Raw genomic sequence first — 25,069 nt, 5'->3', positions numbered from 1 at the left:
ATGCTAAGCAGTGCTGAGCCTCCTGCGGAAACGTGGCTGTGTCCCTGGGCTGGGCGAGGCTGGGATCTGGAAAGTGTGGGAAAACCTGCCACAGCCCGAACTGCCGTTCCCAGTTTTCAGTGCTACAAAGTGGTGAAGCTGGATGTGGCATCACATCCAAAAGCTAGAAATCTTCCAGCTGGAGGGCTATTTCAGGGAGCTGTAACTCCCACGTAGGCTTAACCAAGCAGATGCAATACCACAAATCAGCACCAGCCTTATTCTATGTAATAATCAGAATTTTGCTTTAGAATGAAGTGTGCAAAAAATATGATAGTGGTTCACCTCTTACTGTGTTGAAATCATTGCCTGTCCTCCCATCTTTGAGCTCCTCTGTCTGTCTTAATCTCCTCAACTGTATACTCTGAATGAAAGACCTTCTTGTCCGTACCACACCTTGGATCTGTGCTTGTAGCTGCTAAAGGGTGACCACCAGTGGCAGGTACTGGCTGTTTCTGCTTGGCCACCCTGTGAACAGAACTAAGAAGAGTATTGGTTTGTTTGCAGATGGAAGTTCCTCCTTGCCTTTGTGAACTCTGTTTTCTCTTCCTGTACAGGGGGGTGCTCTGCACCCCCTTTAGGTATACATGACTTCTTGGCTGACATGAGCAGGAAATCCTGACATTCTGCTTGCTCCATCCCCTGGTTTCCTCATCGATGGCCAAGGCTCACTGTTGTTTTTTCTGCTTTTCTGATCTAGAGTTTCATCTGTCAGTGCCCTGGGGAAGAGCCATAGGTCTGACTGCAGGTGGTAAAGGCCTGCTGTGCCTCACGGTCTTCATTGCTTTCTTGGTTGACTCTGATGTGGACCCGCGTATCCACCCTCCACCGTGGACAGCCTGCTTGCAATGTCAAATTTCCAAAAGGTGCAAGACAGTTAAAGTTTTGGTATTTGAAACCTGATTGAACAATCTCTCATCCTTCTCAAGGACACCTCATTTGGATTTCCTGGAGAAGAGGCTTCTTGCTTTGAACTAGGAGCCTGTGAATATGACTATTTACAAAATGATGCATTTCAAGGTCATATAGATTGGGTAGCTTAGGATGGGTGTTGAGAGTCTGTCATGCTGGGCATCCTCTGCGCTTCTGACAAACTATATTTATGAATCAGTGTTACACTAGTTCCAGAATAGCTGATAAACATGTTGAGTGTGGTAAGAAACTTGGGAGTGTGGAGGGAGATGGGCTTTTTTCGGTGTTGTCACAAATACATGAGTTATAGGTGGGTATGATGGGGCAAGCCTGAGCCTGGGACATCACTGGCTTATGGAAAAAACTTATCCTGAAAAGCATCAATAAAGTGACCAAATTTTCAAATCTGAGGATGCAAAATAAATCCACTGCATCCAGAGAAACTGAAATAGTTACTATGGGCAATTTCTTAGTGACTTGGGGGCTCAGATCCAAGGGGAAAAGAAGTCTGAAATGGGTGGAAAATAATTTAATATACATCCCTTGTTAGAATCTGCAACAGGTCACATTTTTATTCTTGCAGATTATATTTGCCAAGTTTTCCTTGCTGAAGTGCTTCTAGGCTGACCGTTAGCTTGGGGAGAACACAAGTTCAGCCAAAATCAGATCCCCATGATTGCTGATGCACAGGTCTGGGGAGATTATGGGGAACACCACCATGTGTGTGATTCAGCTGAGGACGGAGCAGGGCAAACCCATTCCTCAGCTCCTGAAGAATGCAGTTACTGCATAAAGACCCCTTGAAACAAAATGTGATCTCTTTAATAACAACATTATTTAGTTTTTAAAATAGAACAGCCTGCAGGAATTGGAACACCCATAAAGTTATGTCCTAGGAACTTGGCAGCAAGGGAAAAAATGAAGGTTTGTTGAAAGACCGCTTCTGGTGTTAGGGAGACAGGGATCTCTGGGATTACAGTTCTGGATGCTAACATCCCTGCTCAGTGGTCTCATTGCTGTCATGCTTTGTGAGTGCTAACGAGCTGCTGCAGTGAGTGCTGATGCAAGAGCCCATGTGGCACTTGGGTGCAGGTGTTGGACACCTTGGCAATGAGGCTGTAGCACCCATGAGCACCTCAACAAGCAAAGGTTCATTAAGGAAATAAGACAGGTGGCTGTGCTGTGGGATTTGCCTGCACCAGTCCTGCCTTTTATTCTATTTCAGGGTTCCATTTTTTTATTTCAGCTATCCTTATTCCTCTGTCCTGAGTGGAGAGCTCTGTGTTTCAGCTGACTGACCTTGCTGACCCTGGAGCAGAGTTCCCAGTTCGACATACCTGTGATCTGAAAATGGCCTGTCTGGCCAGCAGAGGACCTGCCATGTGTTTCTCTTTGGAGTTTCCCAGGTGGAGGCAACTGGGGTAAGCAGAAATTTCAAGAAAAGGGCCAAAGGTTTCAAGCTCCAGTGAAGAAAAATTTCCTGATGACAAACATTTCTTAACTAGAAATATTAACTAGAACAACACTTTCATAACTAGAGGAAGGTGGTCCTGGAGTAGCTCTGTCCTGCGAGTGCAGCTTTATTTTTGTTGGCTCCTGTAAATGGCAAACACATCCTGCACAGGGCAGGGAGGGAACGCACCTATGCATTGCTCTCCTGCTCGGTCCATGCAGCCTCACTTCAGGCTCAGTGTCTGCTGCTGTATCCTAGGAATTACAAGCAGTAACAAATAACACACAGTTACTTGTACTGCTAAACATTTGTGTTCTCAAGAACTTAGAGGTGTGTCCAGTGCTCTGAATCCATCCTCTAATTTCAGATGGAGTTTTGAGAAGCCAGAGACACACCCTGGTTTGCTCAGTGAAAAGCAGCCCTCTACGGATCATAGCCCTGCACACTCAAGAGCCCAGCGACAACGGTTTGGAGGTAAGTGCCACAGTTAACCATTGGAGCCGGGTTGTGCAACCTCTTATCCTCTGCCAGAGGGGAGCCTGCTGACTTCAGGGTATCGACAGCGGTGAATGTAGCTTAACTAACTCTGAATTCTCTGCATGCAGCTCTGTGCTTTCCCAGGCATAGTGGACTCTCAGATAGTTTTCTATGTTCTTCAGGTCTGGTTTCAGATAGGTTTTGTGAAGGGTCTTGGCGTGTGTCTGTTAACTTGCAAGACAGTCATCTTTGAACTTTCCTACTCCCAAATCTGGTTTTGCAATTAAGCGTTATTCATGTCTGATTTTTCTTGGCTGAAATAAGGTGATTCCTTGCATGTATGGGAACTCCGAAGACCTTTGCAGAAATGCTGCCTTTACTCCCAGGGCTGAGCTTCCTCCTTTTGGTTGGTGAGTATTACTGTGAGGGTGACAGGCGTCCCAGGGGGATTTTGCTTACCAGGAGCTGTATTGAGATAATCATCAAAAGGGAAAATTGTGCTGAAAGACCATTGAACATTATGTTGGTGGTTGCTCTGAATCCCCAGCCTCTAGCTATGCTTGTTTATTATTGTATCTGTGAACCAAAATATGTTAATTTTTGTAATAAACAGAGTGGAAAGACAAAATTTGAATTCATTCTCCTCCTGCCATTGCAGAGCTGTTGGCTCACTGCTCCTTTTGTTGGTATATCCATCTGTCTCTGGGAAAGCACTTATGAAGTAATCTTAGCTGAATCTGGTTATCTCTATATTCCTCTACTTCCCCTCCTTCTGTTTTTTTGGTAGTAAGGGATTCCAGAGCAGGATCTTTGTTTCTTTCAGAAAGTGTCAGCGCTTTACTCTTCCTTCTTCATCAGACTTGAGGTCATGTTTGCAGTGAATGTTGATGACAATAGAACATGAACTTGTAACGTTACAAACAAGCTAATGAGCCACCAGCTGGGGAACAGCTACATAAAGGGACCATCATTTTCTCTGCCGTAGGCTTAGTTATCAGTACTAAAGGAAGGAAAACAAATAGAGATAGGTTTTTTCTTTTCTTTATTTCCTTAATTAAGCAGTTGTTGCTGTTCAAAACTGACCAATGTATTATGGACACCCTGATGAAAATATGATTTTTTTTTCCAATTTTCTATTAGCATCCTGTACAAGGAGGGATGTGTCTGTCCAGCAGTAGCACACAGGTTGATTGTAAAAGTTAATGACTCCTAATGCAATTACTTTTAAATCTGGCAGGTCAGTTATTTTGGTGGCTCAGCATGCAGCCATGGTAAATCATTCTGTTTCTTTGGGCCATGCTTGCCTGCATCCATCTACCCATCTTCTGTAAATGCCCTAGATAACTGGAGATGGAGGAAAGGCAGAATATCAGAAATGTGCTGAGCCTGTAGAGAGTTTGCATCCAACAGCTTGCATGCACTGCCCTTTTGGGGATGGATCAAAGAGAGAAGAAATAAAAAACGTAAGTTTCTTAAGAGTCCCTAAACAGGTTTCTGAAAGGGAAGAACAGCAGATCGAAGCGTAGAGGTGCCACATGATCAATGCAAATGGCCTTGTTGTAAAGAAGCAGTGCTTCTGAGCCTAAGCAGTGCTCAGCAGCCCTGTGGCACAGAGGTGCCCTCATGGAGGAGGAGGGACTGTGGGGAGGAGGTGAACTGTGAACAGCACAGCATATGTGGGTGAAGGAGTTGGTCTCTTCCGTTATGGAAGGCGTCACTGCAGCCTGGCGTGCCTGTGCGCTAACAGACCATGGGAGTGAGAGCAATATTTTGGAAGGGTATTGCTCCCAGAGTGACGTGCACATAGCTTAGGTGGCTCATGACATGAGCTGAGTCCATAACCTTTGTTGTAGTGTTGTGAGATGAAAGATTTATTCTCCTACAGGGAGGATTTTTATGATAGTTAGGTTGGGGTCCTCTCTGATCTTGCAGAGTGAGAAGCCACCCTTCTTCTTCCTCCTTCTCCCTGCATAGGTATTTCTGAATAATACAGCTCTTTGAGTCAATGGGATGATTTGCATGGTTAAGGTTAAACATGTGCCTAAGAGCTTTCTAAGAGTGAGGCCAGAGGGCTTGGCTGGATATTTCCAAGGTCCAGGTGAGCAGGAAGTGATTATCACGGTAGAAACAGCCTGGCTTTGTCCACAAGCAGGGAAGCGTGGCCTCAGGGCCAGCCTCTGGCATTCAGCTCTTGGTTATGATTTTGGTAACTCTTTCAGGACTTTCTCTAGGAGTAAAGTTAATGTATGTTCAGCTTAGAGGAAAGCACTGCATCTGCCCAGCTATGGATGTGTTTCCTTTGCCACTTAGTGACAGTTCTCCATTAATTAAGTGATTAAAAAGGTGTAGCAGTTAGTAATCAAAAAAGCTGTTATAGTAATTAGGGACTCCTCTCATCCATCCCTACAAGCTATTTTATAATCCCCTTCCTAACGCAGGTCATTGGACTGGTGAACACATCCACGCCCAGGAAAGCCACAGCTTTTGTCCTCCTCCTTCTCTTCTTCCCCATCGCAGTTCAGTGATAAAGGTCTCCCAACCTGTTGATTTCCATGCCCAAATATCACTGTGGGTTTGACTGACACTGCCCTGGGCCAGCCTAGCCCAGTCCCTTAGCCATATGGTGTGGAGGAACCACAGGAGGTTGCTTTTGTGGTTTGGTTTTGGGGTTCAGCTCCTCCACATTCCCCTCATGAGTCACTTCTGACCAAATATTTGTAGGGAACACCAATCCTGACTGTGCTTCCCCCAGAGGGGTATGAAGGCTGGGAGTCACTGATGCTTTAGAGCCACGGAGCAATCGTGCTGAACCTGAGCTCTGCCACACTTCCATGTGCTTGTGGGGCACTACTCAGCTAGCCCTGGGCTAGTTGGTCCATGGGTCCAGGAGATGAGACATGGGCGGAGGTGATCTCTGTAGCCACTTCAGCCTCCTGTCAGCTGTAGTGCCTGATCCAAAGTCACTGAAGTTGGTCATGTTCTCCCCGCTGAGAGAGAACTGCCATAGTTTTGGCACTGTGCAGTGATTCAGTGCTAGCAAATTGCAACAATCAGCCTGCCAGCATAACCTCAGAAGCCTCTAACAATTGCCTTCTCCCTGCCTCTCATTTCATGTAGTACTTGTTGCATTCACTTGTTCTGTTCTGGCAGAAACTAGCAGGAAGTCTCTACCTTCCCCTTTTTTTTCTGTACACAGATGATGCTGAGCTTGACAGGCTCCTAATCTGAAGTAAATAATGCTAATGCCAGGGAGATTTGAGTCTGTGTATGTTGCTACTGGTTTCCTAAGCTTTCCAGCTTCATGGCATTGGCAGGGGAGGTACAAGTTGCCATCAGGAACAATGTAAGAGTTGGGAAACAAGGGATAGAGAAGTGGAGGGCTTGCACAGACCTGCCAAGAGCCACCAGTGACAGGTTGACTTCTTTCAGTGAATCCCTGTCAAGCTCTCAGGCAGGACTGGTGTGAGGGCTGTCCTACACTGGTGTTACCTGCGTTGTGTGCAGTTCTGCAGCATAGACTGATTTTAATCCAGTTGAGGACTTAGCAGGAAAAATGTATGAAATACAAGACAGGCTTGGCTACAATTGACATGTTGATGAGGACACCATAAGAAACAAGTAGAAGCTGAAAAGATAAAAGCATCATGGAAATACAAGCATGGTGAGCCTGACCTCCTGGGCCGATCAGTGACCGTGGTGTACAAGGGGTACTGGGAAAGGAAGTCCTGGAGAGAAGGACTGTTCGCAGAGTGTTGTTTCTGCCCTTTGCCCTGCCTTTTCCTCTCTGGGGACAGAGATGCATGCAATCCCTTGTGTCATCTAAAACACTGCATTTCTGTCCTCTGCCAGACTGACCTGGAGTGGATAGAGGAGTACCTCGTGTCTGCTCACCCAGTCAGCTGTCACAGAGTCAAAGAGAAAACAGCAGCAAGGTCTGACAGACATGATTCTGAGAGATACTGTCAAGAACAAGGAATAAAATAATGTAGTGAGATGAGTGATGTTCGGGGTCTGTTAAGCCAGACAGGGGCTGGACTGTGGGAATGAGCTTTGTCCTGGGTTTGTTGCTAAAATCACAGCACATTGTCTTCCAGGTTGGCAGGTAGCTGCTGCAGCTTCTGCTGGGACATATCTGGTAAGGCGAACTTGCATATTTAAAATTTGCATCATCCATGAATTTGCTTGCGAAGCGTGTGTGTGGGTTGGTGGTCAGTGTGGGCCCCTTCCTGTTAGCAGTGCTTTGATGGGAACCGATGGCTGCAAGCCAGATCCAGTGTGGTGAGCATGGAGGTGGATGGTAAATGCCCTTCCCCTTTCTGTCTCCCAAGCAGTGAGTGAGGTGGGGGTGGCTTCTCCAGTCTTTGCAGGGCTTCAATGCAAGCACATCACCAGACAGTTCAGTGACGGTGGCACCCATCAACCGCACTCAAATCATCAGGAGAAGAATCCGTCCCATTGGCCCTCATGCCTGAGCGATGGGAGGACTTGTATAACCCTGAACTTTCCAGCTGTTTGAAGTACAGAGCCAGTACTGCTATGAATTTTGCAGTTGGCAGCTACCTAGTATGGCAAGGTGCAAGCTCTGGACACAAGGCACTTGTGTGTTTTCAGGCCAGATGCAAGCACAAACGGTTGCAACTAACGTGCTTGTCTGTATGCAATGATCACAAATAATGTTGTGCTACCATTGTAGCTGCATGATTAAGATCATCTCTTTTCTCTCTTTCTCCTGCCACAGTGCTCCGGCTCCCCTGTCAATGGTGAGTTTTTTACCAAGTGTAATCTCCATAAGGAAGATTTGGATATGGTTCTGTATACATATTCCTATCACAGTGCCTTTATCTTTGTGTCTCTCTCTTTTTTGGGGAATTAGAATCTGCCGTGTGTGCTTCAGTGAAAAGGTATGTGACCCATCAGCAAATGATCTTGGCAGCATTTTCCTTGGGAGTGGTACTGGTTTGTTGGGGACGTCTCTTAGGGTAGCAGGAAGCCTCTGAAACCAAGCGTAGCATCTTTGTCTCCGCAAAGTCCTGGGGTTGCCTGTGGACAGGGAGGGCTCTAAGTTGTGCTCATTGAAACAGTGAAGGGAAAAAGAGCCCCAGGAAGGCAGTGTCTGTGCAGGACAAAGAAAAGCAGGGCACGTCCCTGGTGTGTCAGCCAGATTGACGTGGTGGGGATTTACTGCTCTGAGAGCCTTGACATTGGTGCTGAGCTTAGCTTGGCTGGTGGTAGGGGCCTAAGACTCAAACAGATCCGCTTCAAGCCTTTGTTGAACTTGTAAATTGTTGACCCTTAGGTATAAATCAAGTACCCTCTCCCTGCTCCTAAATGATGCCAACAAATATTTCTCATCATCTGTGTTGGTTGTTTGTTCCTCTGTACTGGTTGTGTGGGCCGTGCCTCGTTGCTATTGTGTGACAACTGACTTACTGCACACCAGGCCACAAATCCGCTTTTTGAACAACACTATGGCATTGCTCCTCCTCCTTAATGGGTGGGCTGGACCCTTTACAGCAGAGTAGCTAATAGCTTCAATGAATAAAAGCATGTGGTCAGGGGCATTTGCACTCCTTTCACTGACTGCCTGGGCTCGGGCAGCTGTGTTCCATTGCCTGTGTTTGCAGACGTATTGCTGATGGCGTGCCAGCTCCCAGCCAGTTCTGCTCCCAGCTGCTGCAGGTCTGGGGCAGCTGACATGCAGGCGATGTCTTTGCTTTTTCCCCAACAGTGTCAGCCAGGAGATGATTCTTGAGATAGCCCGTGGCGAGGCTTCCCCCTGCAGCCTCACTTTTGGTCAATACGCCTGTGCACAGGTAACGGCAGTCCCCTTCTTTTCATGAGCTAGTGTTTTGTTTTCCTTGATAGTAGTACTATTTCTATCTTAAAAGCAGTCCCACTGTTGGCTGTGAATGGAGTGGCCAAAGCCTTGTGCAGGCTTGGGGTCTGGGTTGTCAAGGTTTCCCCCACACAGCTGAGAGAAGGGATGGGGTCAAACACACAGGGGCACAGGACCATCCAGAGCACTGAGCTGTGGCAATGTCACCTTCCCATGTTCTGCGTCATGAGGCTCAGGAGCAGCAACACCACCATGGAGGCCTTTCTGGGGCTGTCTATGGAAGTGGGGGATGCTGTCTTTTCCAACCCCCTCAAATGAGAAAGTAGGACAAAGGAGATTTCCAAAACAAATTGGCTCTTAGAAACTGGCATCATAGTGTTGAAACAAATCTCTGCATGACAGTAACCCTGGTCCATCAGGGTAAAACACTTCTGAGCACAATATAAAGTGCTTGCAGCGTGGAAAATATCATATGGAATATTTCAGGTTTTACTTCCCTTCCTGCTTTTGTCATTTTGTCAAGTTGCTGTGCTGCCACTAATTGCAGTTGAATTGACAGAGATTTACATTTTCCTGTAAATGTTTCTAACAAAACCATGTCATTTCTTGAGGTATTTGTTGGTGGGTTTTTTTTGTTGAAAAATGTTTCTGGAATGAGGAAATTTCTTATGGAAGTTTCCACTTTGATCAAATGACCATTTTTTTTGGTGGGAAACTATTTTGAATAAAGTTTTTTAAAGCCATTGTTTGCTTGGGGGGAGCACAGACTAGGTATTAGAAGGATCCAGCATTTGGAACTGGAACAAGTTTGCTTGTTTGCAACTGACTTGCTTCAAGTCAGTGTAAGCTGGACTTTTTTCTGATTCTTCTATCAACAGGTTTTATCACCTTACGGTGCTGAACACTCACGTGTAGGTGAGCTAGTGAAGCAGACCTGAAGGAGATTGCATGCTGCAGCATCTCTAAAATATGACACACCTTTTATTATCTCTATATGGATTTCCCTTTTCTCTTTCAGAGTGCTTGGCTCCGGGACCTTCGGGATGATTTCCTCATATCCTTATATTCTTGCCTTACCCCTAAACCTGCCAGCGCTATGGATGCGGAATACTCTTTTCTGTTCTTTTCCAAATATGATGCCAAGAAGCTTGTAGCTGCTCTGACTACGTTCAGCCAGCAGGTGGGTATCATATATACAGGTTTTTGTTTACCTGTACCATTAATGCCAGTGGAAGGCATTAATTAACATTACCAGAGAAAGGATTATTGCTAGGGGTGATTCTGTTGATAAAGTTCAGCTTCACATGGATTCATGTTAGTGGTTGTTTAGAAGTCCATATTCACTTGAATTCATGTGTTTCTTCTTGTCTCTTGCCTGCAGTTTTCTCATGTGCCTCTTTCTCTCGAGTGGAACATGATCTTCATTAATGGCCTGTGGGAGAAGATGTTGCAAGTACCTGATATTGAGAGCCCACCCATTTTGTCTCAGTGGGTCCTTGAGGGGCTTCAGCCATTCCTGGTCAAGCCCAAGGTCTTTGCTTGCCTCCATGCTAAAAACGTGTCATGTGAGACATTTCAGATGATGTAAGTGCTGAACACAAACATTATTTCAGTCCCGTGTTGCTGGGGTAGGAAAAGGCCCTGTAGGCACTGTGAACTGATGGGGACCCAGGCGGGGTCTCTGAGAAGCTCTCTCCAAGGCTTTGTAACACACCTGCTGACCTTGTAACTGGTGCTCTGCGCCAGTCAAAGTGTGTGTAACCACCCTGCTAGCACTGCGTTTCCAAAGTGGTATCACAGAATTGGCAGCGTGGCCCCCAGATGATCATGGGGGCTGTTGTGAAGGGAAGTCACATCGATAGCTTTGAAAAGGGATGTGATTGATAATATCAGTCTTCAAGTAACAGCCATTTCTGTGAGAATCCAACCCTGACAGGTCTGACTCCACCTGTGTTTGAGGTATCTGCCTTTCTTATCTATCTTTAGAGTCACTGCCCTGAATGGGATATATTCTGACCTTCCAGTGGAAGAACAGAGGAATCTTTACACTGGGATCAAATACTATCTCATCCAGGATGGTAAAATATTTTACTTTCTTTGAGAAACAACAGAATGCTTTAAGCCGCTGATGTATGCTACAATATTAGCTGCTATCTGTTACAGGGCTGAGGCTTCAAAGACTTTTTTTTTTTTGTGAATTTGTATCGTCTCTTCAATGGAAATGGGCTGGGAATATGACAGCGATAAGTGGTATCAGGAATCATTTCCCTGCCTGAAGGCTTTATTAATCCAGGATTCTTATAAATCAGTACAGTCAGTCCTGTACTTACATCCTGTGCAAATGGCATTTACTGCTTTTGCTGTGAAAGAACAGTGCAGGGTTTGGTTCCTAGAGCTAAAGAATTCAGCTCAGAATTTAGCTCAGAAAGGGGACCCAGGTAAGACACTCCCCTGTCTCCAGGCAGTAGCTTGCATGCAAAAATTTAATGTTTTGCAAAAAGCTTTTGGCAGATTTGAAGGGAGGAAGAAAGAGACTGGTGGTGAAATATTTGGAGGGTTGTGAAAGAACAAGAGATCTGCATTTGTAATCTGAATATACAAACGTGCGTATTTGCACATAATGTGTGATCAGAGGCACTTAGGGAGCTCTCTGCTGACCGAGTTCTCTGGCAGACTGAAGCCTGTTCCCCATTCTGAAATCTCCAGTCTTCACTGATCTCCTGACACAGTGCAAGTCTGTAGTTTCATGGTGTCTGCCTGTTTTGCAGGATCAAACCAGAAATGCTACAGTGCAGCCGTTCCAGGTCTGAATTCCACTGCTTGGTTTGAAAATTATCTTGGATCCTTTTTGGAGCATGCTACTGTTGGAGACCTGCAACTTTTTGGTGATGAACTAACAGTAAGTGCAGGTTCATCTTGGTGATGAAGGATCTGCAGTGTGCAAAACACTCTGTGCCTGGGAGGTCATCTTCCTGCTCTGACCAAAATTAATGGAGATGCTCCTAGCAGGAACAATTCTTTTGTTTATGTATGGTGAACAGTCACTTCAGTTCTTCTTTTTTCCCCCCATCTTGATTTATTGTGATGAGAGGGACTTGCACAGAAGTTGGTTTCATTTAGGTAATTCTGCAGCAAACTGGAGTCAATAAGAGGAGCAAACCCAAACTTTATCTCAAGACTGGACTGATGTCTGGGCCTGGTTTAGTGAATGACTGCACCAGGCCTGCATGTGTGAGCTGTAGGGGCAGGGCCGTGTCCTTTAGCAGCTCTCCCACCTTTGTGCCTTTCAGCAGTCATAGAGTAGGAGGCTTACCATGCCCTTGGAGTGCAAAGATCGATAAAACAAGGTCCCAGTGTATTTCTTGAAAACAAAAAATAAATTTCCTCACAACTTTAAAGCCAGGTGAAAAAACTCTTATTCCTCAAAGCAAGGTTTGTTCAAACTGTCCCAAGTAACTGTCAGGACTAAAGTACCCATATAATTTTTTTTTTTTTTTTTTCCCATGTCAACACCCTCAGCTTCAAAAATTTGCCAGGGATCCAGTCAATATGCAGATGATCAGCAACCTCACCTTGCTCCCAGAGACGGCTGTGTACTATACCACGTTACTGACCTCTGGACCTGGTTTTCCCTTATTGAGGTACAGGACCTGACCTGACTTCCTATCTGACTTGTGGCTTAGCATGGTACTGTGACTTAGCAGAAGTTTGCTGAGTGGTGATTCTGATGGCTGCTTCCATGAAACCTTTAAAGCATTTTCCTGTTCCTCAAATATTTGCATTGCACTTGTGGTCTGGTCTGCCCCAAGATCAAGTTCTAAATCTTGAGAAATGCCCGTCATGCAGTGTCAGCCACCAACCAGCAGTGCATCTTGCATGTTTTTTTGCAGTTTTGCATGACACAGTAGTACTCTCTATGAACAGGAGCATCCGCATTGTCAAAGCTAAAATGAATCAGGGGAAATGTGCACTAGAAAAGAGCATCCTTTGGAAAAAGAGGAAAGATCTGACAGAGCCACTGTCTTATACTGGCAACCTCTCCTCTTTGTCTCCCACCTGCAGTCTCCCAGACAGATTTGTTTGCTACCTGAGCCCCTCAGCAGTGAGCAACCTGAGTAGAGATGATGCTTTGAGCTTGGCCCAGCGGATCAGTAGGAGCTGCCCGTTGAACCTGACACACAGAGGAATAACTAGAGAGAGAGCTCCCTCCTCCCTGACAACAGAGGAACTGCAGGTAATCTCCTGTCCAGCCCCGCGACTCAGTTCTTCATTCACCTAGACAAAATTTGTGAGGGTTGAGGAGTCAACTCTCATGCCATTTCTTGTGTACACTCTTGTAGGTCACCTTGCCTTTTTTTATTGTGGTGTCTGGCTGGTGTTTCATAATCTGAAAATTCTCAGTGGGTGGAGGCAGTCCTTCAACAGGCTTCATCACACAAGTTTGAGGCAGAGTATACTGATTTAAGACATCCAAAGGCTGTAGGATACAACAAGTGCATGTCATTGCTCCTCTGACTTTCTCTTCTGTCTGTGTGGGACCTTTTCAGGTTGCATCCTCTCTGGTGAGAAAGTTTGAGCATTTCCCTCCTGCAGTCCTGCATGCATTGGGCCAGGCTGCAATTGGGCTGTCCATATCAGACATCGAAAACAGGATCACTGATAAAGACCTTGAAGCATCTATTCCTGCCCTGGGTGAGGTTCGTGGCTGGAACGCTGAGCAGTCCAGCACTATCATCAACAAACTGCTCAGCTCTGGCTATCAGGTACAATGGACGATGTCCACAAATGCACCTCACACCCGGTATAGCTAGCTGCTAGCAAATGATGTTTGGCCCTTCATGTACTCATGTCTACTTGCATTACCTTTCAGATCATGGATGGACAGAGCCTGGCAAAGCTAGGGAGCTTGGTGGCTGGCCTCAACAGCAGCACACTTCGAAGTCTGTCTCCAGAAGTGATCTTGGAAGCCATTAAGTTGCCTGAGTTTGTTCAGCAAATGGTGACCCTGCCCTCTGCTCTGAAAATGACGTTTATGGAAAAGGTAAAGTTGTTTTTCTCTTCAGGTGTCATAAATCAGCAAAGCTCCAGTGACTCACAGCTAAGAATGCTGGTTACCTGGGGCCAGGCATCAACACACAGCCGCACACCCAGACAGCATTCCCTTTAGCATTCCCTCGGCATTGCTAAGCAGAGCGTGCAGCAGGACAAGTCCCTGTCACTGTGCCTGTGTAGGCGCCCTTGGCTGTCAGGCAGTGTGTCCTGCCGAGCCTCTTGGGGGTGAGGGCAAAAGAGGCAGTTGTTTTACAGGATGGTCCTAGAAGCTACTCCTAACCCCACTGACTTGAGAAGATGTTCTCAGAAAAAAGGATTTTGTCATCGTTTGGAGTAAGAACATGTGAGAAGTGAAGGCAGCTTAGAAAGTCCCTTTTAGGGTAGACTGATCCTTCAGCAGTGCACTATTTCACCCCCCTGTGTGATTGTGTAGGATTTGGACACCTCTTTGCCTTTTTTCTTGCCATGACTTTAGCCTCAAGTTGCATGTGTAGCATTTGAGTTGGTTGTTATTCATCCTCCCTCTGGCAGGAATGACTCTGACCTGTGTTTGACACCGGGCAGGGGCCTATAGCGTGTCCTGCTGCCGGGGCCCTGTGTGAAGCATTAGGGAAATAACATCTCATTCACCACAGGGTTGTTCCACAATGTGCCTTTGGCAAGTAGAGACATTGTGCTTGGGTTGGCAGAGGGGAAAGACATGTCCCTCCTTTCTGTCCAGTTAAACATTTTTAGGGCATAAAGCCAGGAGGTAGAAAACTGATAAGAGACTGAATCGTTCCCATTCATCAGGATCCCAGATATTGGCTCCAGGCAGCTCTTCTAGTCTGATGAATATGTCAAACAGGAACTATTTCATAATGTTAGGTGTCTGAGAAATGCCCAGATAATCAGCAGGGGAATTTTCCTGGCTTCTTTCCAGTTCGTCATTTCTTCTCTAGCAATTGTTTATTTTAGCCACAGTGCTTGGATGATACATTTTTGGGTTTGTTTTTTGTCTTGTTTTTTTTTTAAGATTTCCTCCAGTGTAGGACACCCTACTGACCTGGTTAAATATATCCCTGATGCTCTGGCCAGTTACATTCCAAAATCATTCCTTATTTTTGGGGAAGAGAAGCCCAATATTCAGGATCTCAACAGTAAAATGTGGACCCGAGAACAGGTAATATGCTAGTGGCTTGTGTCCTCCTTACTCCTCAGTGTCAGCCTTGGACTCTGCAGAGCTATGAGTCCACTCTGCAAATTGTCTGAAAATACAGGTGAAAGTTGCAAAGAGCATGGTAAGCCACTGACACACTGGCTTTGCTTCACAGGCTGCCATGTTCTTCAATGATGTGATAAAGACAGAGCCTGACTTCAGCAGGTAGTGTTTCTCTTCTCTCCTTCCATTTTCCCTGTTTATGGTTGCTTCGATTGCAATTTCTGTGTTTCCTTTGGTTCCTATGGCAGACCCACCATATTCCATCCACAGCAACAGATGGGAAATACACAAACCCAAACACAGGCATGTAGCATCAAGATTTACCAGGGTGTCCGCTGCAAAATACGAGCCATAAGCCACACTTGCTTTCTAAAATGGTGCTGCTGGCTCAGACTGCACCTGGAACCTTGCTTCTGGAACTGGCTCTGTGGAAGGCGTTTCTAATCAGAGAATATGCCAGTCTTCCACAGTGCTGTTCCAGGGATTAAATTTAGTGGGGCTGATAAATGGCTTTTGTCAGCTCTTGTATACAAGATGAAAAATTATGAAAACCCTGATATTTATCTGCAAAAACAATGGAGTTGATGTTAGTGTCCTGCTGTTTTCACAATAGAAGCTTTTCCATATAGAAAGCAACTAAAATTTTAAGGACTTCTCCCTGAGCTCTCCCAGGCTGTGTAAACTATGCTCAGTGATGAGGATCTGCACAACTCCATTTCACTTTCAGCATGTGGTATGTACTGAAAACACTGGGAGGAGACTGATCTTGTAAATGAGGATACAGCAATACTACTTGGGGTGGAGGTCCCTGCATTTCTACTTCCAGTACAAGTCTCTAGGATATGTTTATTTGACCAGCGATGGCTTCTTATCTCCCACATAAATCAAGATTAGCATTTTTGAGGGGATGGAGTTTGGAGAGTGTTAAGCTTTGAGAATGGGGGAGGTTTATGTTGCTGTATTTATCACTATACATGTGGAGGATCAGCATTGAATTTTCTCCTGAAGTCCTTGCCCCTCTGATTTGCTTTCTGTAAATGTTCAGGCTTTCCCAGTCAGTCCTCCAAGGCTTCACGTGTGCAACTGCCAATGAGATGGAAGCAGGAAGGGTTCAGGAGCTGGCCAAAGTCATGAAGAAGAAGAATGTCAAGCTAGGAGAAGACCAGGTCAGTTCCCGTATTTCAAAATGCCGTGTTTGATGTTGTCACGAAGGTAGCAATGAGGATTTTTCAGCAAGAACAAAACCACTTTCAGCTTAAGGGACTAGAACAAATATAACTGGTCCTGGGTCTCCATCCCAGAGTTCTGAATTTCCCTGAAGAGAGGAGAAGTCAAAACCCTCTGATTTCTGTCCTCCTTTTTTTTTTTTTTTTTTTTTTTTTTTGTTCTCCTTTTTTTTTTTTTTTTTTTTCTTGAGGATCTTTGCTTTATTTTTTTTTTATGTTTTCATGCTGTTTTCTTTCTTTGTAAACTGTGGTGTCCTTTCAGCTGAGTTGCTTAGTGAAGATGGTGATGCTGCATGGGATTCCCAAGGATTTAGACAGCTATCCTAAAGACCTGTTGCTGTTTTTAAGGTAACAGTGCTATGGATTTCATGCTGTTGCCTTAGTACTTTGTGGAAAAGAGAGGTATTACTTTATAACCTAGCTGGTAATGACTAGTTCATGTTTGTTGTATACTTCAAATTTGTTCAGGCCTCCTTACAGCGGGGAGGAAATCAGATTGCAGAAAGCTTCCAAAAGGGTTTTAAGGTCCCTTCAGATTCATCCATCATATTAATATAAACAGTATGAAGCTCTTTTTAAAATGCATCTATTTGGATATGAAACCAGTATGTGGTGTTAGTACTTTTTGGCCTCTGTGAATGTGCTTTTCCCTTAGAGCATCAAAGAAAACAGCCAGTAGAGTGGATTTCTTTTTTTCCATTTAGCTACCCGCTGTGGTTCTGTAACCAAATCTTGCACAATTTTACGATGAGTCTCACAACAAATTTCTTAAGGTGAAAATGAGTTTTTTAAAAAAGTGGACTAGGATCTTTGGGAAGAACAACTGCGTAGACTTTAGTCTGGAGGTTTGGAAGATGTTGCATTGGGCACAGTATATGTAGAACAGCCTTGAACCTGACCAACTGTTTGTTATCATTCACTAGAACTCATGGAGTATTTGTCTTGTCTTTCTAGTCCTTCAGACTATGCAGCGACAGGAAGCTGTAGGCAGTACTTTGCTAATATTGGGAAAGCAAATCTTGATGTTCTGCAAAGAGAATCATCTCAGCGGAAACAGCTGCTCATGGAGGCTTTAGCATGTTTGGTACGTGTTGAGGGGACAGCTCTGCACAAGGCTGAGGAGAACTTGGGGCTCGAGAATGCTCTTCTACAGTGGCACCCAGTTCTATTTAGTACCTGTGTCTTGTATTACTTCAGAAAATTCCTGGCATGCAAGTAAATGAGGAAGATGCAGACATTCTAGGACGTTTGGTCTGTGACCTGGGTGGAGAATACATTAGAAGTTCTGGTGGGAATTTGCTGAAGCAATTAAGCCAGTGTGACGCTTTCCTGCCTGATCAAGAAGAAGCTATTAGGAGCGTCATCAGCAGTGGTAACACTACATTTGGGTATGAATTTTTCTTCTGGGCATCAGCAAAACAGTTCCCTTAAGCAAAACCATGTTAATACCTGAGTGAACTCCAGCCAACCAGCTTGTTCAAAAACTTGAATAATTTGTTGCTTTTGAATTTCACTTTGGGCTTTTTACATTGTTTCATTTTAACTTCTTTCACCTGAAAAGTTTGTCTGGAATTCCACTGAAAAAAAAATTGTTGTTTCTATGTCTCACCTGCTCTAGTTATAAAAGCCTTTCCTTTGGTCTGTCTTTCAGTAATCAGACTTCTCTGAGGCTGTCCTGATGAACGCTGTGGGCTGGAGCTGTTTGTCAGCCACTGGCTTTCAGAAAACATTCTGTTTCTACCTGTCAGATGCTTGATAAATCCCTGGCTATATCTAACAGAAAAAAATATTTTCCCTTCCTGTGTCAAATGCCCTGAGATCTTGGCACTGAATTGGGCAATAGTAAGCAACAGATATTCTTTGCTTAGGAAGAGAAGGTATTTGTTAAATGCCATTTTCCCATCCAGCTGCTCTTTTTCATGTTACTAACAATTGCTCCTGCTCTGGTGGAATGAAGTTTTGTGTAACGGGAAGTGATCAAGAAGTTTTAGGATTTAAATCTTGTATTTCCTTAACTTCAGATGTTACAAGGACATAATCCTGGCAGCTTTTAGGGTGGATGGGTTTGGGGTTTTTTGGTTGGTTGTTTTTTTTTCTGTCCTTCCTTGAAAGCTAATCCCTGCTAGTTTTTGTATGCAGGCCTCCTGTAGCATGGTCAGCTTTTACTTTGAACGAGCTCAGTGGATTGATTCCTGTATTTGATCACAGCATCTTGCAGAAGATCCCCAAGGTGAGTTATTCGTAGAGGTCTGGGGAGTTTGGGAAGCGCTCCTAGGTCCTGCAGTATGGAAGAAGTATGATGGGGGGTTGTTCAGCCAGTATGTTTTCAGTAGTGTCTTCATCTAAAAGTGTGGTGCCAAAGGGGATGGATGGTCTATGAGAAGTGAGGGTTGATCAAGCTGACAGCCTGGAACTGCAAATCTAGATTGCTGTCATTTTCCTGTAACTGGCAGAAGAGTACCAGAGGTGGAAAGCAGTAGTAACCATATACAGTGCTTTGTGAGGAGGTAAAATCATTTATGGGATGTGGGATATGATAGAGTTTATGCATTTAGAAATTTGCCTTTGGCTCGCCAAGGAAAGGTCTCTGGGCTAATAGCAGCAGGTCTGCTGCCTGTAGTACTTCAACAATGAAGTTTCTTGTCTGTGTGAGTAGCAACTTCTTATGCTGGTGATATGCCCAAGATTGCAATATCCCCATGATGAAACATTTTCTTTGCAGAATGCTTTAATTCTTTGGCTGAAAAATTTTGCACGTGATTCACCTTTGTCAAGGGAACAGCTGGCCACCGTTGTCGAAGAACTCCGACCTACTCGGCATAAGCGTGCTGATGGTATGGGAGCTTTCTCTGATCCATAATAGCAACCCTGGTATCAGGGTTGACCCTAGTGCTTTGTGTGTCTCCCTGAATAGGTCTGAGTTGAGCTACGAAATGCTTGGTGGTAGGTCACCCAGGAGGAGGGTGGAACCATGATTGCATACCTGCCCATCTCCAGCAAGGGAGTGTTCAAAGCTTGAAGCAAAATGGTATTTAACACTGAGCGTGTTTGATAATTGCTTTAACAGGTTGCCCACCTGGCAAGGAGATAACAGAGGTGATTCTTAATGATGACTTGATGCCTATTTACTACACTCCTGAGGAGTTACATGCTTGCCTGAAGAATGTATCTCTGGAGAATCACCTCTCTCAGATACTGACCTACCCTTTCAGTGTTCCGCAATTAGCTGTGCTGAAGAGGTATCTGGATGAGGTAATGCCAGGCTGAAGAATGTAAGATCATCTACTGATGAGATTGCTCAGGGACTTGACTAGTTGCGTTTAAGTATCTCCAAGGACTGAGACTCTACCATCTCTCTGGGCTCCTCTTCCAATGTTTGAACACCTTTATTGTGAAAATATGCCTGTCTTAATATCTAATCAGAATTTTCACTGCCTGTTGGCCCTTATCCTTTCACTGTGCACCTCTGAGAAGAGTGTGGCTCCATCCTCCCTATAATCTCCCATTAGATAGTTGAAGACAGTAATGAAATCCTCACCTAGTCTTCTCCAGACTAAAAATCCCAGCTCCCTCAGTCCCACTGCTCCACTTTCTATGTTGTGTGCTTCTGCCCCCCTGACTAGCGTGGCCCTCTGCTAGACTTGTTAATCTTTGCTAGACTTTGTCAAAATCTTTCTTGTACCAGGGAGCCCCAAACTGGACATAGCATCTAGATGGGGTCTTGCAAGTGCCAGCCAAACGGAGGGGAATAATCGCTTCCCTTGGCCTGCTGGCTGTGCTTGCTGCTAGGGAAGCCTGGTATTTGATCAGCCTTCATTACTGTGAGCCATACTGTCCACCCAGGTCCGCATCGAGTCAGTTCACAGTGCTTCAGGTTTTATTCCTTCCCCTGGTGCCTGCTTGCCTGACCTATCAAGCAGAAAAAGGACAGATGGGCTCGTGGAATCTCACTGGCTTTGGTTTCTTATCTTCACCGTCCTTTTGGTCTTTTCCACAATCATGTTGCAAAGAGTATAAATTCATAAGCACAGGCAGGATAAAGAGCGTTCATAGTAATAACAATGGTCTTTCCACAGGCATATCCCGATGGGTATCCTGAAAGTCTGCTGCCCAAACTGGGCCAGCTCATTTTTTTCATCACCCCTGAGGACGTTTCCAAATGGAAGATAACTTCAGCTGACACACTGACTGTCTTGCTAAAAAATGAACCACCTGATGATGAGGTGGGGATTTGGGTTTGCTTTCCTGCCCATGTTTGCTTCCTGGTTTGGGAGCTGCTGGTTTTAGGACTAGCTTAGTGGGTTCAGAGATGTTTGACCCATCTTTGAAGCCCAAAAAAATAGATTTGAAATTATTCAATTTTATTTTTGTAACTATTGCTTTTGTTTTTCTTTTGAGGATGAAAACATAAATTCTGACTCAAGTTAACTTTTAAAAAAACTAAATGTGTTTCTAGGCTTCTGCAATTATTAAACGATATGTTGGCTTGGGAAATGCCTTGAATGCCACTGCACTGAATGCAATTGGTACAAGATATGTGTGCCTTCTAAATGCAGCCGAGTTGAATATGATAGACTCCAACAGCTTTAAGTGAGTCAAATATTGTGATGCTCTTGGCTTCTTGCAAAAGCACTTTCTCATCAGCAAGTGCAGTTTCCTTTTCTCTCCACTAAGTGAATGGAAATCTAGGAGGCAACATAGTTACCTGCTCTGTGTCCAGGTTTAAAAGTCTGCTGTGCTCCATCCTGCCAGGAAGGGCTCAAATTTGCAATCAAACTGTATTGCACCTCAGCTGACAACAGATACGGTTTGCATGCATGCTTTTATCTAGAGGCAAAAGAGAGTTAATTACATTTATTTTAAATTTCTTTGAAAGACTGCTAAGTGAAATTAATTAAATAACTGTATCCTTGCAAACACATAAACTTATCATGCACCATCAGAGCCATCATCACTTAGAAGACATTTTGAGCAGGAGACTGAGCCATTATTTTTTTTTGTGTACCTTCTCCATACCTCTTCTATCTACTGGGGAGAGGGGGAAACCTGTCCTGTGTAGAGAATCCCAGAGAGATACTCAGAATACTTCAAAATTTGTTCAGATTGAAGATAAAAACTTTCTCTCCTGAAGTGTTCATTTTTCTGCAGACTGGCATCTCTGAATCCTTCAGCCTGCTCACAGCTTACCAAAGACATTTTATATGCTAAAGCAAAACGTGCCTTCTCGGACCAGCACTATTTACCTGCTTACTATGAGCTTATCGAACCATATCTAGGTATGTAAAAGAACCATATGTTATGGGGAAAGAGACGGGAAACTGAATAGGTGTCAAATACCATCTAGGATGTGGGAATTTTCTAAGCCAAGTTGTTAAGTTTCAGGGAGTTCGGGTCTTCCAACTTGTAGATGGCATAAAATATTCCTGAAAGATTCTGTACCTGACTTAAAGTTGCCCAAATCAATTGTCAAACTATCACAGAGAAAATCAAACTCGTGACTTCCGGGATGGGTAAGATCTGCTAGATCCATGAGAAATGAAGCTGCTAATGCTTAACACTTATCTCACAGCCTATCTCCATGTCACAAAACATAGATTTTATTGGGTTTTTTTCCCTGTTAAGCCAAGGATTTATTCACAGCCTGAGCAAACTCTTCTGTCTAGCATCTGGCATTGTCACAGGTTGGTTGAATGGCCAATGTAATAATATCTCCCAGCAAAATGAAGTAGCATCCATATATTTTGCAGTTGGAACTCGCTCTGTTGGCACCCCCAGCCTAATAAATTTTGGATACATCATTACAGCCCCAGCTTATACAGATATGCAACACTGCTCATTTGAGGGCTGTCCTCCAGGCATTGATTGATTTCTCTTCTGGGTCCTAGGGGGTGCTCCTGCTGTGGATCTCAGATCTCTTGTCAAGGACAATGTGAACATGAAAGTTAGCACTTTGGCGAAGTTAAGGAGAGACTCTTTGATGGTGAGCTGAATCTTGATATTATTTGACTCCTTGCATTCGTATCATGCTAAGTAGTTGATTTTGGTTGCATTGTCCATTGGTGTAAACCAGGAGTCACTCCATCAAATTCAGAATGATGCTAGACCAGTAGAAAGTGGAGAACTGGCCTGTAACTTCTTTAAAAATGTAAATTGGAGTCGTACATGGATGCTTAGCCAGTCTTACTGGGGAATTTTTTTAGAACCGGCTCTCATAGCAGTAGTGGCAGGAGCAGGGGACAGGCATTTACTAGAGGACATCCCAACAGCTGTGTGACAAATCTTTTAACAAGAGTTAGCAGTAATATCATCATTTTTGGAAGAAATCCCAGTGATTTGGGCAGGGACTAGGGCCCCCACTTGGGTGTAAGAGAACTCGTCATCAGAGGACAAAAGAAATAGGCTTTGAGGAACCGTTGTGTTCATGGACCTAACCTAAGGCAAGAGTGTCCCAACCGAAACCACTCGCCAGAAATCTGTCCTCCTCGTTCTTCACCCTTCTGCTAATAGAAACATCGTTGGTTCCTTGGTTAGAGGTATTGTTTCCATTCCTGCATTTACACCCATAATTCTTGCTCTTTGATTTCTCTTAGAGCCTGACACCTTCGGAGGTTCAGGGCTTGCTGGGGATGAATCTCAGAGATCTGGAGATATGGCAGTACAAGTCTCCCATCCGGGAGTGGGTCCAAATGCAGAAACAATCAGAACTGGATAAACTGCACGTTGGGCTTACTGGAGGAACCCAAGAAGGCTACATGAACATTGTCACGCCTGAATTTCAGCGTATGTAGTATGTTAGGACCTCTGATTGTTGTGCTTTAAGTATTTATTTTTGGGTTACAGCAAGGAGAACAACTGCTTTATGGACATGAGGTGCTTTCAGTTGTCTGTGAAAGAGAAGGGAGTGCACCAAGCTGATGTAGCTCCCAGGGCCCCAAGTCAGGCCCTTGCTCAAGCAAGCGGTGGCCTGGGGCAGTGATGCCAAACATCTCTGCTCCTGCTCTCAGCAGTGCTTGTGCCAGGGCAGTGGAAAGTCCTGCTGTGGCTGCTTTTGTACTAAGAGAGCAGACTGTTGATCTGGGCTACGGTGGACCCCTTCCAGTGAAACTTGTCACTACCTGTCCACCCAGCCCCAATAAAATGTGTTGGGCAGCACTCACCTCCTCCCTTCACCTCCTGGCATCAAAGGGCAGCAACGTCAGTGCTGCCAAGGAACCTTAAGCCTTGCAGAGCAAATTCCAAGTCCAAGATGAGAAGCAATCCTGTAATTCCACTGAGAGCATCCTCGCTCTCTGAACATCTCAACTGAGTGAGCACTTCCAGAGCTTCCTCCTCTGCTGTGTGCCAGATTTGGGCTATGACTTGGTGGTCCTGTTAGGGGTGGCTATTTACCAGTTAGGTAGTCCTAGTCGGAAAGCCAGAGATCTTCCCTGGATGTGGCATAACAGGATGTTCTCCCCTATGGGGGGATGGTTCAGTTGTTGATTTCTTTGCACTGATGCCCCCTCTTTTTCTTCTAGTGCCATCCTCAGCCTCTCTGGGTGCCATGGCCATGACGCTCCACCTCCTGCCTGCTCTGCTTATCAGTTTCCTGATGATGTCGGGTTTGTCTTGAAAAATCTTTCCTCAAGAGAACAGCCCCTGCAGGGGGGTGAGGGGGTGCTCAGTGCTAGCCAGCAACTGCTATGCAGCCCAGGCTTCACTTATAGGTACTTTTCTCTTTCAAATAACTCAAAAAAAAAAAAACAAAAAAAAAAACCAAACCAAAAAAACCCCAAAAAACGCCCACCCAAACAAAACAAACCAAAAAAAAAACCCCAACAAAACCACCACTCCCCCTCCTCCCCCCAAAGCCCCCAAAACCCAAACACACACACACACAGACACACACACACACACAACTCCAAAAAACCCCAGTGTTCTGTTTGAAGGGAATGTTTCAGACTCTTTGGCACAGGATATTTTGCCTTTTGTACAGACCAAGCCCAGGTAAGGCCCAGCCATATAAGCGCAACACAAACAACGTCAGTATTTTACCGTGCCACCCTGGCAGGTTTAAGGGTGAGCAGATGGGCTGTTCTCCATGTTAACGATTATATTTCTCAAAGGGCCTGATGTCTTGGCATTGCCAAGACCTCTGAGTGGGAGTGAAGTTTTCTGGCTTGATTGTAAATAAATAATGGAACTAAGTAAAAAATGGCAGAAGCAAATTGGTGAGTTGCTCTTGTCTTTTCATTCAGACTGCCTGCACCTCTGTGTCCGCAGGTATTGGTTTGACGTGCCTGTGACTTTGCTTTGGTGTTGGCTACTCAACTCCAAGGGCTGGGGCTGTTCTTGGCTTCCTCACGGGGAGGGTATAAGAACTTTGTGTAAGATTTTCAACGCTTTTTTTTTTTTTCCCACTCATTGGGAATTTCTGTCCAAAAAAGCCCTGGCGTCACCTGTATCCAGCCCCTGACATCCCCCTTTTCCCCCAGGAGGAGAGCCTGCATGCAAAGACATTATAAATGTTCATTGCCTGTGCTTTACAGAAAGAGAACAGGATGATCTGGTCTGTCCTTCAGTGCAGACTTCTGGGTGGCAAGGGACGCTTCCCCACTGCCTGCATCCCATGGTGCTGGGGCACTAGATAGTGTGGGAGAGAGCCCAAGGTAAGACAGACAGACTTATTTTTATGACAGCAGTGATCCCCTGATAGAAATCTTGGTTTGTTGCTTCATCCCTTGACTCATTCTCAACAAATTATGTGCAAGAATCTCATTGGCCCGTGGGGAATGAAACGGGTAAGTGGAAGGTCTGCAAGTTGGAGAGAGAAATGGTCACTTGTAGCAGAGCTGTTGGAGGAGGAGATACTAGCTAATGAATGAAAGTCAGAG

General features: G+C 44.9%; 1 protein-coding gene across 1 annotated transcript; it reads left to right on the top strand.

Annotated features, from left to right (window-relative positions):
• Positions 1 to 7,134: 7,134 nt before the first annotated feature.
• Positions 7,135 to 23,808, top strand: LOC118452474 (mesothelin-like). The gene is made up of 20 exons (XM_035895940.1): positions 7,135 to 7,159; positions 7,755 to 7,782; positions 12,780 to 12,951; positions 13,265 to 13,480; positions 13,588 to 13,758; positions 14,785 to 14,931; positions 15,083 to 15,132; positions 16,016 to 16,136; positions 16,459 to 16,544; positions 17,151 to 17,280; positions 17,394 to 17,584; positions 18,336 to 18,426; positions 18,919 to 19,030; positions 19,264 to 19,448; positions 20,273 to 20,419; positions 20,653 to 20,786; positions 21,345 to 21,472; positions 22,082 to 22,176; positions 22,787 to 22,976; positions 23,714 to 23,808. Exons 1-20 carry the CDS (start codon positions 7,135 to 7,137, stop codon positions 23,806 to 23,808), a joined length of 2,514 nt encoding a protein of 837 aa, XP_035751833.1.
• The last annotated feature ends 1,261 nt before the right edge of the window (positions 23,809 to 25,069 follow it).

The sequence above is a fragment of the Egretta garzetta genome, unplaced genomic scaffold, assembly GCF_000687185.1.
Source record: "Egretta garzetta isolate BGI_Z169 unplaced genomic scaffold, ASM68718v1 scaffold426, whole genome shotgun sequence".
NCBI classification, from domain to species: domain Eukaryota; kingdom Metazoa; phylum Chordata; class Aves; order Pelecaniformes; family Ardeidae; genus Egretta; species Egretta garzetta.
Note: the sequence above shows the minus strand (reverse complement) of the source record. Positions and strands in the feature narration are given on the sequence as shown.

Coding starts and splice junctions, on each gene's coding strand:
- LOC118452474 (XM_035895940.1), top strand. CDS start 7,135: ATGGCTGCAAGCCAGATCCAGTGTG. Junction 17,281..17,393: donor TGGAGGCTTTAGCATGTTTG/GTACGTGTTGAG, acceptor GTATTACTTCAG/AAAATTCCTGGCATGCAAGT. Junction 20,420..20,652: donor ATGAACCACCTGATGATGAG/GTGGGGATTTGG, acceptor ATGTGTTTCTAG/GCTTCTGCAATTATTAAACG.